This window comes from Leucoraja erinacea, chromosome 23, assembly GCF_028641065.1.
Source record: "Leucoraja erinacea ecotype New England chromosome 23, Leri_hhj_1, whole genome shotgun sequence".
NCBI classification, from domain to species: Eukaryota; Metazoa; Chordata; class Chondrichthyes; order Rajiformes; family Rajidae; genus Leucoraja; species Leucoraja erinaceus.
The window spans coordinates 8,793,102-8,811,593 of record NC_073399.1 but is presented as its reverse complement, the minus strand read 5'-3'; the positions used below and the strand labels follow the sequence as shown (position 1 = coordinate 8,811,593).

At 41.6% G+C, this 18,492-nt stretch overlaps 1 protein-coding gene across 1 annotated transcript in view; it reads right to left on the bottom strand.

Moving 5' to 3' along the window:
- The window catches only part of LOC129708182 (platelet endothelial cell adhesion molecule-like), a 34,642-nt gene extending 18,354 nt beyond the window's left edge, over positions 1–16,288 (bottom strand). Inside the window, exons 1-6 of the mRNA XM_055653797.1 lie at positions 14,293–16,288; positions 13,430–13,453; positions 7,106–7,408; positions 4,658–4,948; positions 1,785–2,063; positions 233–529 (exon numbers count right to left, since the gene is read on the bottom strand). Coding sequence (XP_055509772.1) covers positions 233–529; positions 1,785–2,063; positions 4,658–4,948; positions 7,106–7,408; positions 13,430–13,453; positions 14,293–14,332 — 1,234 coding nt within the window. The 5' untranslated portion in view covers positions 14,333–16,288. The remainder of the gene's footprint in view (positions 1–232; positions 530–1,784; positions 2,064–4,657; positions 4,949–7,105; positions 7,409–13,429; positions 13,454–14,292) is intronic.
- Between the last annotated feature and the right edge of the window lie 2,204 nt (positions 16,289–18,492).

The window sequence follows — 18,492 nt, the reverse complement described above, 5'->3', positions numbered from 1 at the left end:
ATTTAGTAACAGTCAGATTTAAAGACGTTTCAATATAAAACATTAACACCTAAAAGCATGTAACAAGTGAAGCAGAATTTATATAAAAAATGGAAATGCAATGATTTAAATACAATTCTTAGATTTAACTGTGTTACACAGCAGGCTTCTATGGGAATCATTTTGATAGGTTCTAGGTAAAATGTGAATTGGAATATCTCACAAAGCAAACATATAGATATATTGATCTTACCTTTTACATTTATATTAATGTTCTGACTTCTTTCACTTCGATGTTTTACACCTGCATTGTTTTCTGCTTGACAGAAATACTCTCCACTGTCTGCAGTGTCAGCCGATGGAATAGTATAGACTCCGGCAGTAGCATTTAAAATTGACCGATGCAAAGAGTTTTCTGGTGTTCCTTTGTAAAATGTGTAAATTATTGGCCAAGATCCCCTCACCACAGCACATGTGAGATTCAAACGATCACCTTGAGCCACAATACTATTAAAGGCTGTTGAATTTAGACTTGGTTTGGAAACTGGTACTGTTTTAAAAGAAGAACAAATGAAATAATTAGATATGTCCTTTTACCAAACATTATCGGGGGAGGGGTCAGTTATTAAAATGATTGATTGATTGATTGAAAGATCCAGTATGGAAACAGGCCCTTCGGCCCTCCGAGCCCATGCCGACCATCGATCACCCATTTTTTGTTATCCCACTTCCACATCCACTCTCTCACAAACTGGGGGCAATTTCAGAGGCCAATTAACCTACAGACCTACTTGTCTTTGGGGTGTGGGAGGAAACCAGAGCACCTGGAGGAAACTGAGGCGGTCACTGGGAAAATGTGCAAACTCCACACAGAGAGCACCCAAGGTCAGGATCGAACCCAGGTCCCTGGCACAGGTGAGGCAGGAACTCCACCAGATACGCCACTGTGCCTCCAACTCTCATCACTCCAGACAGGGGTACACTCGGACTTTCCAGCCTATTGATATCAGATGCCGGCTCTACCACTTTGGTCTTTAAATTCTATGTCATCCCACCATAGAATTTATATGATAATAAATAAATAATTTTCTTCTGAATCTTCCGTGCATGTGACATGCTAATTCACAGAGGTGCCCAGATGTGCAATTGTACACATGTAGTGCAAAACAGTACAAAAATTCTATGAATTTTGATAACAGGTGTGAAAGGCTCCTCATACAGGAGTAGGCCTTTACAAAAGAGACAAGTCCTGCTTTGGCATTCCTTGCAGGGGATTATGTGGTCTAAGGAATCTGGCTCATGACGTTCGGTCAATGTCCACAAACTTATAGTAGTAATGGATCCTGCCAACAAATATTTATTGGCTCACTGGTCACCTTGCACCTTTTACTTGTCTTTGCAAGTGCCACAGTACTTCTAAGCCAGAACAATTACCAGCAAAGCTTACTTTAGATCTACTGAAAATATTTATTCAAACCTATGTTCCTATAATATCATTTAGATGTTGATAAAAAGCACAATATGCGGTATTACTGAAGGCTCCAAGTCTTTGGATGGATGTCAGTAAAAAGTAGAAAGTAATCTACAGATTTCTAGAAATCTAGCACAAGTAAGTAAATAACTGGAGTGATTCCTCAGTCTTTTGCTGCCCCACTGTTGTATCTTTGACAGGGGTCTCAGGGGAGCAGGAGAAACCTTGAGGAAATGTATCCTCACCATCTGTAAACCGGTTTTACTGCACATTTTAATTCCTTACTCCAAGAAACATTGCCTAGTTTTCAGCTGTCCAGCAGAGTTAGTCTTACCTGCCACAGTCACCTGTTTTACAAGAATTTTCAATGTCTCCTTCCACATTGCGTGGCAAGTGTATTGTCCCGTATCATCAGCAGTTGCTTTTTTAGAAATCTTAGCTTCGCCAGTAACGCTGTTGGCTATCGAAGTTGTACCTTTCGTGATTGTTAATTCAGCTTTTGTAGAGGATGGAATTAATGATGACATCTGAACTGTGCACCTCATGGTAAAGTCATCGCCTTCAAATATTCTAGATTGTGGTTCAATCGTAAAGAGGTGACTAGAAAATGGATCTGGAATGAGAAATAGTTGATCACAATATGAAGCGAACAGTTGATTTTTTATTTCATTTTTTCTTGTTGGATCATTCTAAATTCCAAAATATGTGCTAATGCAGACAACAAGGACGTGTTGGCTCTGGAGAGGGTCCAGAGGAGGTTTACAAGAATGATTCCAGGATTGAGCGGGTTAGCGTGTGATTGGTGTTTGACAGCACTGGGCCTCAACTCGCTGCAGTTTAGAAGGTTGAGGAGGGACCTCATTGAAACTTAACAGAATAATGAAAGGCATAGATAGAGTGGACGTGGAGAGGATGTTTCTACTGGTGGGAGAGTCTAGGACCAGAGGTCATAGCCTCAGAATTAAAGGATGCTCTTTTAGAAAGGAGGTGAGGAGGAACTTCTTTAGTCAAAGGATAGTTAATCTGAGGAACTCATTGCCACAGAGGGCTGTGGAGGCCAAGTCAGTGAATATTTTTAAAGCAGAGATAGACAAATTCTTGATTAGAACGGGTGTCAAGGGTTATGGGGAGAAGGCATGAAAATGGGATTAGGAGGCAGAGATCAGCCATGGTTGAATGGCAGAATGGACCAGATGGGCCGAATGGCCTAATTCTCCTCCTATAACTTGTATAAATGCACTGCACACCATACTCTAGTTTGGACTCATCAACTGATGCTTATTGTACATTTCTACTTGTCCTTGAACTAAGTGTCTTGCCATACATTTCAGAAGGCCCTTGGGTTTGGCTTCGGTTTATTTGTGTCACATTTACCGAGGTACTGCGATAAAACTTTTTATTAGATGCTCTTCCATCAAACCAGATAATACGATACATACACTCCTGTGGCTGCAGGAGTCAGTACTTTAGAAGCTATCCCATGACATCATATGTACAAATTCATTTGCAGGATAAATTACTGAAAATGTAATTATCGTGGCTTTGTCAAACATAAGGTTGATCACTAGACGCTACAAATACCAGTTGTGGAGACACTGGTATCGCCGTCTCGTTGTAGGACATTGATCTTTCTTTTTTATTTTGAATTTTAAATCATGTGTTTGCAAAAAATATATAATTGATTATGCTTTTATAAGTGATATACTAAGATTTGATATCTATTTTATGTGTTTTTATGTGCAACTAGACCAAGGGGGGGAGGGAGGGGAGAGGGAGAGAGGGGGGGGGGGGGGGGGGGGGGGAAGGGGGGGAGAGAGGAGGGGAAGGAGGGGGATCAGTGGGGGAGAGAGGGGGAGGGAGGGGGAGAGAGAGGGAGAGGGTGGACTGGAACTCGGCGAGCGGGTGGGCCCTCGGCAGCTCATGGGACCTTTGAAGCTCTCGGAAGCCCAACCTGCGTGTTCGGCGGCTTCAATCCAGAGCCCTGGGGGGGAGGGCGGCTGGGCTGCGGGCAGGGCGCTGTTGATGGCCGGCTGAATGCGAGTCGACTGCGAGTGGGAGACGACAAAATGACAGAGTCGGGTGGGGGGGGGATGTTACGTAACTCGCAGCTCGTGGAAAACAGTGCCCAGCAAGCTGTGCGAGGAGCAGAGCCATTGTGATGTCATCAACTTGATAGCTTTAAAAAAAGATCTCAGATTTGTGAACAATTTTAATTAAAAACTCAAGAAATAATGAATCAAATTTTCAGGTGAGGCGATTTTTGAGATCATGAGGTAAATCTCTATCGGACTATGTAAATATTTCACCGTTAGCGAATCGTGTTTTCGAGGAGATGTGAATCACAGAAAAACACACAAATACACACACACACACATCAAATACACAAATACATCCACCAAGATCAGAGTTTTGTGTATACAGATGTATTTTTATGTAATGTTGCCCCTTGTCTGGACCTTGAGTCCAAAATAAAGTTTATTAAATAAAAATTAAATTAAATTAATACAATCAAGCCAAACGCAAGTACAACAGGTAGAGCAAAGGGGAACATACAGAGTGCAGAATAAAGTTCTCAGCAAATAGCACAACAGTCCCAGAGACAAAGTCCTATGTCCGTAATGGGTAGAGGAGGGTCAACCATATTGGTGAGACTGGAGTTACATCGAGGACAAACCAGATAAGGGGCAGGTTTTCTTCCTTGAAGAGTGATAGTGAACCAGATGGGTTTATGTGCCATTCCAACAGTTTTGTAGTCATGATTACTCAAGATGAGTGTTTTTATTTAAAGATTATTGATTGAGTTTACATTTCATGGTTACTATGGCGGGACTTGAATTCAAATCACTTGATTATTAATCCAAATTCTGGGATTATTGATCTGGCAATTTAAAGTCACGCACGGGTGTCCTCCATATAGGGAATAGCACCCTGGAGACATCCATGGTCAGACATGACCGAAGGAGGCCTAAGATAGGGTAGACAGTCGAGACCCGAAACGTCACCTATTCCTATCCTCCATAGATGCCGCTTCACCCGCTGAGTTTCTCCAGCATTTTTGTCTACCTTCGACTCGATTATTTTAAATTCTGGGATTATTGATCTGGCAATTTAACAACTCCACCGCTGCTACATACCACATACCTTGTTGCACGACATTGTGACAATATCTATAATTTGCAGGTATGTGATTGTGCCGGTTTAACCTACCTTGCACAGTTATGGTGACAGGTTCACTGTTGATTGAGGTTGTTGCCGAGCTTCTTCCTTTGACCTTACAGCTGTAGACTTGATCTGTTGTTTCTGTAACTTTAAGCGTGTGTGTTACAAAGTTTGTATCGGATGCTTTTTGTCCCGCAGGGGAAGGTCTTCCATTTTTATATTTGTAGAACGTAAAGTCAAGAGGAGGAATTTCTTCAGCAGAATCGCAGCGCAACTCAATTTGACTTCCTACTATCACCGTCATTGGTTGTATGGCAAGTCGCGGCCTCTGTATTTGTCCTAAAGTAAAAAGCATAGGATTTTATAGTTTTGGTACAAAAGTACATATAAAGGTATAAACGTTATGGTTTTGTCACCATTTCTCTGAAGCAAATAGTTATGAATTTGACATTTGGCAAGAGCTTCCAACCACAAATTCACCACATGGTTAGTACAACTTGTACTGTTTGCTAATGGCATATATTTTGCACCACAAAGATCTCTCTGCTGCTTCTCTAGTTAATAGATGTTACTCTATTCATGATTCAGCCATGGGACTGCCTACATCCTTTTCACAAACCATAACCAATGCGTTTTTCTGCACCTGGTTCCTGTTCAGCTTGTGGTATTCGCAGTTTATCATTTCTCCTCGTACAATCCTGCCTTGATAGTTCTTGCATCAGTGAACAATGCTTCCCCCCCCCTAGATTCATTTGCAGTTGGGTCACTTTGGACAACACATCATTTGCTTGGCAGCACAATGCTACACCATAGCGATCAATTCTCTTTCCAGTTGAGTGATTTAGTAACCATTTGCATTGGAACCAAACACAACCGGTATTAGAACAGATGAACAAAAGTCGGGATCAAGAGGTAATCTTGAAGGAGCATATTAAATTGGTCAAGGAATTCAGAGGCGAGAACCTAAACAACTGAAGTCATGCCGCCAATAGTGGAGATGGAGGGGTGGAAACTGAAATGGAGTTGGGTGCTAATTAGTTAATGATTTCAACAGTAGCTGAGACACGGCAAGGGGTCAGTCTACCCCACAACAGAAGGGGGAGAAGTAATGGAGGAAATACAGCCAGAGAGTTGTGTACACCAAGCTTTCTCAAACAGCAATGTGATTAAAGGATAAATATTGCTTGGGCCATCTGACGATAACTTGCCCTTCTCCAAACTAGGGACTCACTCTGGCCATGGAGGAGGCCCAGGACAGAAAGGTCGGATTCGAAATGGGAGGGGGAGTTGAAGTGCTGAGCCACCAGGAGATCAGGTTAGTTATTGCAAACTGAGTGGAGGTGTTGGGCAAAGCGATCGCCAAGCCTACGCTTGGCCAGGTGAGGCTCCATCCAAGGACCCAAGCAGTCTTTCCAGGTGAGGCAGAGGTTCACCTGCACCTCCTCCTACCTCATCTATTGCATCCGCTGTTCTAGGTGTCAACTGCTCTACATCGGTGAGACCATGCGCAGGCTTGGCGATCGCTTCGCCCAATACCTCCGCTCAGTTCGCGATAACCAACCTGATCTCCCGGTGGCTCAGCACTTCAACTCCCCCTCCCATTCCGAATCCGACCTTTCAGTCCTGGGCCTCCTCCATGGCCAGAGTGAGTCCCAGCGCAAATTGGAGGAGCAGCACCTCATATTTTGCTCGGGTACTTTACACCCCAGCGGTATGAACATTGACTACCATCCAGTTTTAGGTAGTCCTTGCTTTCTCCCTCCTTCCCCTCCCCTTCCTAGCTCTCCCACAGCCCACTGTCTCCGCCTCTTCCTTCCTTCTTAAAAGCCCCCCACTCCCACCAGTCTAAAGAAGGGTCTCGACTTGAAATGTCACCTATTCCTTCGCTCCATAGATGCTGCCTCACCCGCTGAGTTTCTCCAGCATTTTTGTCGACCATAGATGATCATGTACTCACCATAATGGTGTTCAAGGGATTTTCTGAAATGAACATGAGGCTTTATTTCTGGAGCTAGGTTGCATGAATGCTTCATCGGCTGGTCGAAACAAACAAGTGCACATGCTGGTTCATATCAACGATAGACACAAAGTGCTGGGATAAGTCACCGGAGACAAAGGATGGGTGACATTTCGGGTCGGGACCTTCCTTCAGACTGGTGGGAGTAGGTTGGGGGGGGGGGGGGGGGGGGGGGGGGCTTAAGAAGAAAGGAACAGGCGGAAACAGGAAAGAGTTCCTCACCGGTCTCACTGCTCCTCCTCTGTGATTCCTACTACTTTCCAACTTTCATCACCATGTTTTTGAGACTGAAGAAGTGTCCCGACTCGAAAACGTCACCTATCCTCTTTTTCCAGAGATGCTGCCTGACCCGCTGAGTTATTCTAGCACTTTGTGTCTGTCTTTAGGCTTCACATTGGCTGTTTGGCACTTTGGGAAGTCCTGAGTTTTATTTTTCATGCCTCATGTGATGTCGCAATATGTTTCATGTTTCACATTACCTGTAACTTCTATGTATAAGGTGTCGCTCGTAGCTGTTTTATCTCCCACGTTCACGACACAGACATAGTATCCAGTATGTGTTGCTCGAGCAGATTGTATTGTAAAAGAGTATTTTGGCTCAGGAGCCATGGAGGTATTCAGCAGGACGTTCTTTTGTGATCCTTTATATAAACTGTATGAAATTTGATTTAGGAGATCAGGCGTTGCCACGATACTAACTGAACATGTCAGAGTAATGGAGCTTCCCGCTTGTGCTGATGCCTCGGGGTCGGATTTTATTTCTGTCTTTTGTATCGTCACATCTGGGAGAACATAAAACAGAAAATTAGTTTTAATTCTACATAATGTGCACAGTGGCGCAGCGGGTAGAGCCGCTGCCTCACAGCGCCAGCGACCCGTGGTTCGATCGTGACCGCGGCGGCCGTCGGCGTGGAGTTTGCATGTTCTCCCATGTGACCGCGTGGGTTTCCTCCGGGTGCTCCGGTTTCCTCCCACATCCCATAGAAGTGCAGGTTTGTAGGTTAATTGGCCCTATGTAAAGTGCCCCTAATGTGTGGGGAGTGGATGTGAAAGGGGGATAACATGGAACTGATCGATGGTTGTTGTGGACTGAGTGGGCCGAAGGGCCTGTTTCCAAGCTGTATCTCCAAACTGGTAATGTCAAAACATTCTAGAAATACAGATCAAGCATAGATTTCCATTCCAGTTCCATTCCACCCCGTAAGATCAAATGTCCATGTTCTCCAAGGATGCTGCCTGATCTGCTGAGTTAATCCAGTGTTTTGTGTCCTTGCTTGGTAAACCAACAACTGCAGTTCCTTGTTTCTACATAGATTTCCTTTTCCCTGCCCCCAGAGATGATACAGAATGGATCATTCCATCAACCATTTCAATGCTGGTCAAAATGGACTTTACGTTAATCTCACTTTCTAGCTCTTGGACAGATGTTTGGCATGTTATGACTTAAGTGCTCATTCCGATACTAGTTCACTAGTTCACAAATGATAGGAATAGAATTAGGCCATTCGGCCCAACGAGTCCACTCCCATTCGGCCCAACAAGTCCACTGGCTGATCTCTGCCTCCTAATCCCATTTTCCTGCCTTCTACCCATAACCCTTGATACCCGTTCTAATCAAGAGTTTGTCTATCTCTTCCTTTAAAATATCCACTGACAGATCTGGTAAGGGTGGAGGAAAAATATGAAGTTGGTATATCCCTTTTGCGCGGTTTTTATAATAGAGCTTTGTTTTTTTCTTTGGGGTTTTTTTCCTTTTTCCTCCTTTCTTTTCTAGGGTCTATTTCTTAATTCTTTTCTCTAACCAATGGGCCTCTTTGTTTTTCTCTCACTGGTCACTCTTTTACACGAACACATCTTTATTTCTCCCACTTTCTCTACTTTATCTATATCTTTCCTTAAAGCTTAAAAAATGAAGGGGTACAATAAATGTAATAAGGTATATCTGGCTTGTACTATTGTAATTATATATACCTAAGAGACACTCATTCAATAATTTGAGACGTTTGCTTAACATAATGCACTCACATAAATCTCACGACCAAGAGTTATCTATTATCTCACTGGACGCAGAAAAAGCGTTTGATCAAGTAGAATGGGATTATATGATTAAAGTATTGCAAAAATTCCAATTGGGAGAAAACTTTATCGCATGGATAAAACTATTATATAACAAACCTACGGCTAGAATATTAACTAATAATATTTTATCCTCGAAATTTGAACTATCAAGGGGCAATAGACAAGGATGCTCATTATCACCGCTGTTATTTGCTTTGGTAATTGAACCCCTTGCTGAAAAAATAAGAACACATCCGGATATTTATGGTTATAATACAAAATACTCAAAGAATAAAATATCCCTATATGCCGATGATGTACTACTGTACATCACAAAACCACAAATCAGTATACCAAACATATTAAATTTAATTGAGGACTTTGGATCCTTTTCGGGATATAGAATAAATTGGAACAAAAGTGAAATTATGTCGATAAAACTAAAAGACTCAACACATCTTCGGAAATTTCCCTTTAAAATAGCTACAGAAAAATTCAAATATTTGGGAATTGAAATTACTAGAAATTACCAGGATATGTTTAAAGCCAATTATAATCCCTTACTCCAATTGAATAATCACGAATAGGGCCGAGATGGCCTGTTTCCGTGCTGTAATCTGATTAAATTCTGGAAAACACTTCCGATGTCCTTAATAGGCAGAATAAATGCTATTAAAATGGGTTTCATACTACAAATTCTATACCTATTTCAATCAATACCTATATATCTCCCAAAAAAGTTTTTCAAAAAATCGGACTCAGACATTACAAATTTTATATGGGATTATAAATCCCATAGAATACAAATAGCACACCTTAATAAACGAAAAGAGCTGGGGGGTCTAGCGCTCCCTAATTTTATGTATTATAATTGGGCAGTAAATATTAAAAATATGATTCACCTGCTGGACAATTCTGCACAGCAGGCGGACTGGATGGTAATGGAAAAAGGGGACTGCTCCCCGAGTAATATAGGAGCGACCATCCTCTCACCAATAAATTTGAATAATAAAAATTATAATAAAAATCCAATTATACATAACACAATAAGAACATGGAAACAAATAAAACAGAATTTAAAATTAAGAAACCTATCTCTTTTAATACCAATAGTCAATAATCCATCGTTTAAACCATCAATCATAGACAAATCATTTATACAATGGGAAAGAATGGGAATTAAAACGCTCGAAGATCTGTATGAATTGGGGAATTTACTATCATTTCAACAACTACAACTGAAATATAATTTGAAAAATAACCAATATTTTAAATATCTTCAAATTTGTGATTATCTGAAAAAACACACAAAAGACAATCATAATATGCCTTCCGACTTATTGGATGAAGCAATGAAGACCAAGGCGGAATCAGCTAATTTAATATCGTACCTATATAATATCATTTCAAACATAGAAATACCCACAACAGATGGAATTAGAAAAGATTGGGAACAAGAATTAGCTATAAAAATCTCAAAAGAGACCTGGGATAATCATTTACTACAGGTGCATAAATGTTCGATCAACGTACGACATACGCTCATCCAATTTAAAACATTACATAGATTATATTATTCAAAAACTAAATTAAATAAAATCTTCCCTAATGTTTCACCAATCTGTGATAAATGCCTGTGTCAAGAAGCTACCATAGCGCACTCTTTTGTTTTTTGTACAAAAATCCAAAAATTCTGGTATGAAATATTTGATATTTTTTCAAAATTGATCAAAATAAAACTGGTACCAAAACCAGAATGGATTATCTTCGGAATATCGGAAGGTAACCCTGAATTAAACGTGTTTCAGAAGAATTTATTTAATTACGGGCTAATAATGGGAAAAAAGCTTATACTTAAATTCTGGAAAAATGCGCCGACACCAACAATAAAAATGTGGATATCAAATATGTTTGAAACATTACATCTGGAAGAAGAGATGAGATTCCTCCTAGCAGGTAAAGCAGACCAATTCCAAAAGACGTGGTCTATGTTTCTGGACCTATTACAAGTATGAGGTGCAATAGTAATTTAAAAAAAAACAAATATATAAATAAGTGGTATCAGGACCTGGTAACGGGAGGTAAAACAACAAAAACAGACTTGGTTGGTAGTCCCCTTTCTGCGGAGTTTAATGTTATAATAGAGCGATTGTTTCTATTTTCTCTTTCTTTCTTTTCTAGGGTCTATTTTCTCACTTTACTTCCTTCTCTAACTTCTTTCCTAAGGGGCTTTCTTTTCCCAACACTCTTGCACTGCACGACTCTCTTGCACTTTCTTTACTTTCCTTACTTCTACCTTTTTCTTAAAGCTCAAAAAAAATGAAGCGGTACAAAAAATGTATTAAGATATATGTGTTGTGTAGGATTGTAATTTACCGTACTTCTAATAAAAATAAAAAATAAAAAAAAAAAAAAAAAAAAAGTACTATTGTAATTTACTGTACTAATTAAAAAAAAAAAAAAGTTTTTTAAATAAATAAATAATAATAAAAAAATATCCACTGACTGTGGCAATGAGTTCCACAGATTAACTCCCCTCTGACTAAAGAAGTTCTTCCTCACCTACTTTCCAAAAGAGCGCCCTTTAATTCTGAGTCTATGACCTCTGGCCCTGGACACTCCCACCAGTGGAAACATCCTTTCCACATCCACTCTATCTATGCCTTTCATTATTCTGTAAGTTTCACTGACATATGGTGAAGGTTTTTCTGCCACCATCATCCTTTCAGGACAGTCCCAGATGCCACCATTAGTTGAGTAAAAAATTTTAGTTCCTAATCCTTCAGGTAATTAATTTAAATTAATTTAAAGGGTCTGAAGAAGGGTTTTGGCACGAAACGTTGCCTATTTCCTTCGCTGCATAGATGCTGCTGCACCCGCTGAGTTTCTCCAGCACTTTTGTGTACTTTCGATTTTCCAGCATCCGCAGTTCCTTCTTAAACAATTAATTAAAATCTATGTCCTCTGGTTATTAATGTCCCTGCTGCGGGAAATAGTTCTTATGTATTCACTCTCTCAAAGCCTCTGGTAATTTGATGTACATTAATGTATCTCCATTGCATTCTGTGATTTACACTTAATGTCATGCTTCCGAGCCCGCATGGACTTCACCTCTCCCAGCAACAAAACCGACTCAGTCTATCTCAACATTGTCATGCACTGCCGTTTCACTTAATTCTCCGCTGCATTCAGTGCAGCTGCAGACAACTTTTGTGAAAGATCGTGCACACACCCACTTTCCCAGACAGTGCAAGGAAAGATTTCCTCACTTGCCTCAGACTTCAACAAATCGTCTTTTGCAATTTCGACCAACAATTTCGCTCCAACAAGATTCCACTACCAGACACATATTCCTCTCCCCTCCCCCTTCAGCATTTTCAAGCTCGGCTTCACAATTCTCTGGGCGTCGTAGGCTCTCTGTTCTTTGTGAAACCCTGTTATTCACAAAACCCTGTAATTCACAAAGTAATATCCTTGACTCCAACAGACTAGATTCATCTAGGTCTTTGGAAATGTTAATGGTCATAAGGTCATAAGTGATAGGAGCAGAATTAGCCCTTTCGGCCCATCAAGTCTACTCCCCCATTCAATCATGGCTGATCTATCTCTCCCTCCTAACCCCATTCTCCTGCCTTCTCCCCATAACCCCTGATGCCGATACTAATCAAGAATCTATCCATCTATCTCTGCCTTAAAAACATCCATTGCCTCCACAGCCTTCTGTGGCAAAGAATTCCACAGATGATCAACTTATTCTTGATTTAAATCCTATGAATCTTCTTTTCAATATGCCCATAAACCCAGTATTTTCCCACCTCAACATCTCTGTATCATAATGGTCATTGTCAGACTGAATTAATTTTCCATGATGATCGTGGACTGCTTAAATCATGGATAAAAGACAAACAAGTTGAAAATGTTTCAGTCATACGTAGAATCAATATATATTCATGCATCAACTGCAATTTAATTGTAGATATGCGATCTACTGAGATTGTATTAAGGCAAAATGTAAGACTGACAAAAGAGAGGCAAAGATAGTTTAAGGTGATTTCCTACGTTGTCAAAGACACAGGAGTGGGGGCGGTAATGTGAACCTTAGACTGACTTAGTACTGATTGTGGATGATCACATTGAATGGTGGTGCTGGCTCGAGGAGCCGAATGGCCTATTCCTGCACCTATTGTCTATTGAGATTACTGGGGATGTTGGGGAGACAACTGAAGGAAAGTTTTGAAAGAAAGTCCTCACTGAATCAGAGGGATTGTAGCGTGAGCAATCACCAGAAGGCATCAGGAGTTTGATCTGCCGTCAGAAATGAGTGACCGGATCAGTCACCAAAATTATACGTCGTCAATGATTAATTATTGTTGTAATTAATTTGTTGATCTAATGGATCAGAGTGTGTAGGAAAGAACTGCAGATGCTGGTTTAACCCGAAGATAGACACATAAAGTTGGAGTAACTCAGTGGGACAGGCAGCGTCTCTGGAGAGAAGGAATGGGTGACGTTTCGGGTCTGTCTCGCTGAGTTACTCCAGCTATTTGTATCCATTTAATCAATGGATCGGAGTAACAATTTTAGGTTGTGGGATCCACGAGACGTTTCCTTCTGCCACCAACATTGATTGAAAGTGGAGTTTAAAGACTTCCTTTACGAAGATCAACGCCACGATTTCTGAAGTTAAGCAGTTTTTGTTTGTCTCACGTGAAGAGATTTAAGAATTAATTGAAAACAGTTCTTACCTGTTTGGACATGCCCAATCCCACCTGAAATAACAAAAATAAAATATTGTTCAGACAATTCAGATGTGTGTTCACTTCAGTTCAAAATGCAGGGAATAGCGACAATTAATCATGCTTTATAGAGCCTTTGAAAGTTTGCGTGGAAGCCATTTAGCCCATCATGTCTACGTTGGTTGAAAAAGTCCACGACAGTCAATTTTCAGCACAAAGTCCAGACCTTTAAAGTCACTGCTCTTCAAGTGCATCCATACTGTTTAAATGTGACAAGCATTTGCACCACTATCTTGCCTTCAGCCAGTGCGTTCCACGTCCCTAACACCCGCCAGTTAAAAATATGATTCCATGTCTTGCTACCACCCTTCTGACAATTACATTTATGTCCGTGGATTTTCACCTCTCTGTCAAAGGACATAGAATCCCCCTGTCCACTCTATCTGAACCTCTCATGAGTTTCTACACTTCAATCAATCACTGTGTTTTGTAAGAATAGCAGAACTAAGAACTATGATATGAGAAGACATGAGTTGATATTTTCAGTTCAAAGTTATTTGCAGAATTTTGTTCATTTTGAGGGATTTATTTGTTTAATATAATTCTGAGTGAATTTTAACTAAGTCTTTACAACCACTCAGTTAAAAGTCCATGTTCAGAATTATATAACACAACGTTGTGTTGTGTAAATTACAGGCACCGTGTTGTTTTACTCAATGTCGAACATGGAGAAGGAACAATTTTTATATTTTCCCACTGTATTAAGATATTCTAAATGTCTTCTGCAATAGGATTTGTAATATTATGTTCAGTATACGGAGCAAATTTCACATGTCCAACTTTTTGAAACAATAAAATAGTATTTAACTTACATAGCAGCTGGGTGAAAAACAGGATGGTGGTTTTCGACATGTTCTTCCCAGTGCTTTGAAAGAGGAAATGTTTTTCAAGCTACCAAAGTTCGTCGCAGGGTTCAAAATGAGATTGATAAATGCGCCTTTAAGGAAGCAACGTAGATTATCAAACAAAACAGGAATATACCATATCTGTCCAGCTGAAGGGATTCTTAGAATTAGAAGAACAAGCACAGTTTCCACTCGGCTAACTTCTTAAGGTTAAATAGAGCTGAGGAAGACCGGTGATGATATAAAAATATTGTTATTCATAGAAACATAGAAACATAGAAAATAGGTGCAGGATTTCGGCCCTTTGAGCCTGCACTGCCATTCAATATGATCATGGCTGATCATCCAACTCAGTATCCTGTACCTGCCTTCTCTCCCTTTAGCCACAAGGGCCACATCTAACTCCCTCTTAAATATAGCCAATGAACTGGCCTCAACTACCTTCTGTGGCAGAGAGTTCCAGAGATTCACCACTCTCTGTGTGAAAAATGTTTTTCTCATCTCGGTCCTAAAGGATTTCCCCTCTATCCTCAAACTGTGACCCCTTGTCCTGGACTTCCCCAACATCGGGAACAATCTTCCTGCATCTAGCCTGTCCAACCCCTTAAGTTTCTATAAGATCCTCCCTCAATCTCCTAAATTCTAGCGAAATCAAGCCGAGTCTATCCAGTCTTTCTTCATATGAAAGTCCTGACATCCCAGGAATCAGTCTGGTACTCCCTCTATGGCAAGAATGTCTTTCCTCAGATTTGGAGACCAAAACTGTACGCAATACTCCATGTGTGGTCTCACCAAGACCCTGTACAACTGCAGTAGAACCTCCCTGCTCCTATACTCAAATCCTTTTGCTATAAATGCTAACATACCATTTGCTTTCTTCACTGCCTGCTGCACCTGCATGCCTACTTTCAATGACTGGTGTACCATGACACCCAGGTTTCGTTGCATCTCCTCTTTTCCTAATCGGCCACCATTTAGATAATAGTCTACTTTCCTGTTTTTGCCACCAAAGTGGATAACCTCACATTTATCCACATTATACTGCATCTCCCATGCATTTGCCCACTCACCCAGCCTATCCAAGTTACCTTGCAGCCTCCTAGCATCCTCCTCACAGCTAACACTGCCCCCCCAGCTTCGTGTCATCCGCAAACTTGGAGATGTTGCATTCAATTCCCTCGTCCAAATCATTAATATATATTGTAAATAGCCGGGGTCCCAGCACTGAGCCTTGCGGTACCCCACTAGTCACTGCCTGCCATTCTGAAAAGGACCCGTTTACTCCTACTCTTTGCTTCCTGTTTGCCAGCCAGTTCTCTATCCACATCAAAACTGAACCCCCAATACCGTGTGCTTTAAGTTTGTATATTAATCTCTTATGTGGGACATTGTCGAAAGCCTTCTGAAAGTCCAGATATATCACATCCACTGGTTCTCCCTTATCCACTCTACTAGTTACATCCTCGAAAAATTCTATAAGACTCGTCAGACATGATTTACCTTTCGTAAATCCATGCTGACTTTGTCCAATGATTTCACCACTTTCCAAATGTGCTGCTATCCCATCTTTAATAACTGACTCTAGCAGTTTCCCCACCACCGATGTTAGACTAACTGGTCTGTAATTCCCCGTTTTCTTTCTCCCTCCCTTCTTAAAAAGTGGGGTTACATTAGCTACCCTCCAATCCTCAGGAACTACTCCAGAATCTAAAGAGTTTTGAAAAATTATCACTAATGCATCCACTATTTCTGGGGCTACTTCCTTAAGTACTCTGGGATGCAGCCTATCTGGCCCTGGGGATTTATCGGCCTTTAATCCATTCAATTTACCTAACACCACTTCCCGGCTAACCTGGATTTCACTCAGTTCCTCCATCTCATTTGACACGCGGTCCCCTGCTATTTCCGGTAGATTATTTATGTCTTCCTTAGTGAAGACGGAACCAAAGTAGTTATTCAATTGGTCTGCCTTGTCCTTGTTCCCCATGATCAATTCACCTGTTTCTGACTGCACGGGACTACATTTGTTTTAACTAATCTCTTTCTCTTCACATACCTATAAAAACTTTTGCAGTCAGTTTTTATGTTCCCTGCTAGTTTTCTTTCATAATCTATTTTCCCTTTCCTAATTAACCCCTTTGTCCTCCTCTGCTGGACTCTGAATTTCTCCCAGTCTTCTGGTAGGCTTTTTTTTCTGGCTAATTTGTACGCTTCATCTTTTGTTTTGATACTATCCCTGATTCCCCTTGTTATCCACGGATGCACTACCTCCCCTGATTTATTCTTTTGCCAAACTGGGATGAATAATTGTTGTAGTTCATCCATGCAGTCTTTAAATGCCTTCCATTGCATATCCACCGTCAACCCTTTAAGAATCAATTTCCAGTCAATCTTGGCCAATTCACGTCTCATACCCTCAAAGTTACCTTTCTTTAAGTTCAGCACCCTTGATTCTGAATTAACAATGTCACTCTCCATCCTAATGAAGAACTCAACCATATTATGGTCACACTTGCCCAAGGGGCCACGCACAACAAGACTGCTAACTAACCCTTCCTCATTACTCAATTCCCAGCCTGCTCTCTCGTTGGTTCCTCTACATGTTGGTTTAGAAAACTATCCCGCATACAACCAAGAAATCATCTTCCTCAGCACCCCTGCCAATTTGATTCACCCATTCTATATGTAGATTGAAGTCGCCCATTATAACTGTTTTACCTTTACCCATTTGCCAGGGACTAGTTCAAATCTCAAGTTGCTCAGAGACAAAAAAAATACTTCTGTATATCTATGTTTACAAAAGAACTGCAGATGCTAGAAAAATCAAAGGTAGACAAAAAAGCTGGAGAAACTCAGCAGATGAGGCAGCATCTCTGGAGCGCATGTATAGGTGACGTTTCGGGTCAAGATCCTTCTTCAGACTCATGTGGCAGGGGGGTGGGGGAAAGGCAGGAAGAGGAGGAGACAGTAGGCCGAGGGAGAGCTGGGAAGAGGAGGGGAAGGAAGGAGAAAGCAGGGACTACCTGAAATTGGAGAGGTCAATGTTCATACCGCTGGGGTGTAAGCTACCCAAATGAAATATGAGGTGCTGTTCCTGCAATTTGCGGTGGGACTCACTCTGGCCATGGAGGAGGCCCAGGACAGAAAGGTCAGATTCGGAATGGGAGGGGGAGTTGAAGTGCTGAGCCACCGGGAGATCAGGTTGGTTATTGCGAACCAAGCGGAGGCGTTGGGCGAAGCCTGCGATTGGTTTCACCGATGTAGAGCAGTTGACACCTGGAACAGTAGATGCATTAGATAAGTTTGGAGGAGGTGCAGGTGAACCTCTGCCTCAACTGGAAAGACTGCTTAGGTCCTTGGATGGAGTCAAGGGGGGAGGTAAAGCGACAAGTGTAGCATTTCCTGCGGTTGCAAGGGAAAGTTCCAGGGAGGGGGTGGTTTGGCTGGGAAGGGACGAATTGACCAGGGAGTTACGGAGGGAGTGGTCTCTGCAGAAAGCAGAAACGGGAAAAGATGTGAAGATGTGGCCAGTGGTGGGATACCGTTGGAGGTGGTGAAAATGTCGGAGGATTATATGTTGTATGCGACAGCTAGTAGGGTGGAAGGTGAGGACAAGCGGGACTCTCTCCTTGTTACGAGTGGGGGGATGGGGAGTGAGAGCGGAGCTACGGGATATAGAGGAGACCTTGGTGAGAGCCTCTTTAGTCAAAGAGGGGAACCCCCGTCCCCTAAAGAATGAGGACATCTCCGATGCCCTGGTTTGGAACACCTCACCCTGGGTGCAGATGTGGGGTAGACGGAGGAATTGGGAGTAGGGGATAGAGTCCTTACAGGAAGCAGGTTGGGAACAAGTGTAGTCCAGATAGCCATGGGAGTCAGTGCATTTGTAGTAAACCCACTGACTCCCCCCGACATCAGTCTGAAGAAGGGTCTCGACCCGAAACATCGTCTATTTCTTTGCCCCAACGATGCTGCCTCAACCTCTGAGTTTCTCCAGCATTTTTGTCTACTTTCTGTACATCTATTGCCTTTTTGGCATCTCTTTTTAGGAGCTCCCCAGTTGAAGTATTTGTCAACAACCACTTTGCAAACAGCAAACTCCCGAGCAGCATTGTGCGATTGCATATATAAGCCGTTTAACTCCCGCTGCCATTCCCACACTGACCT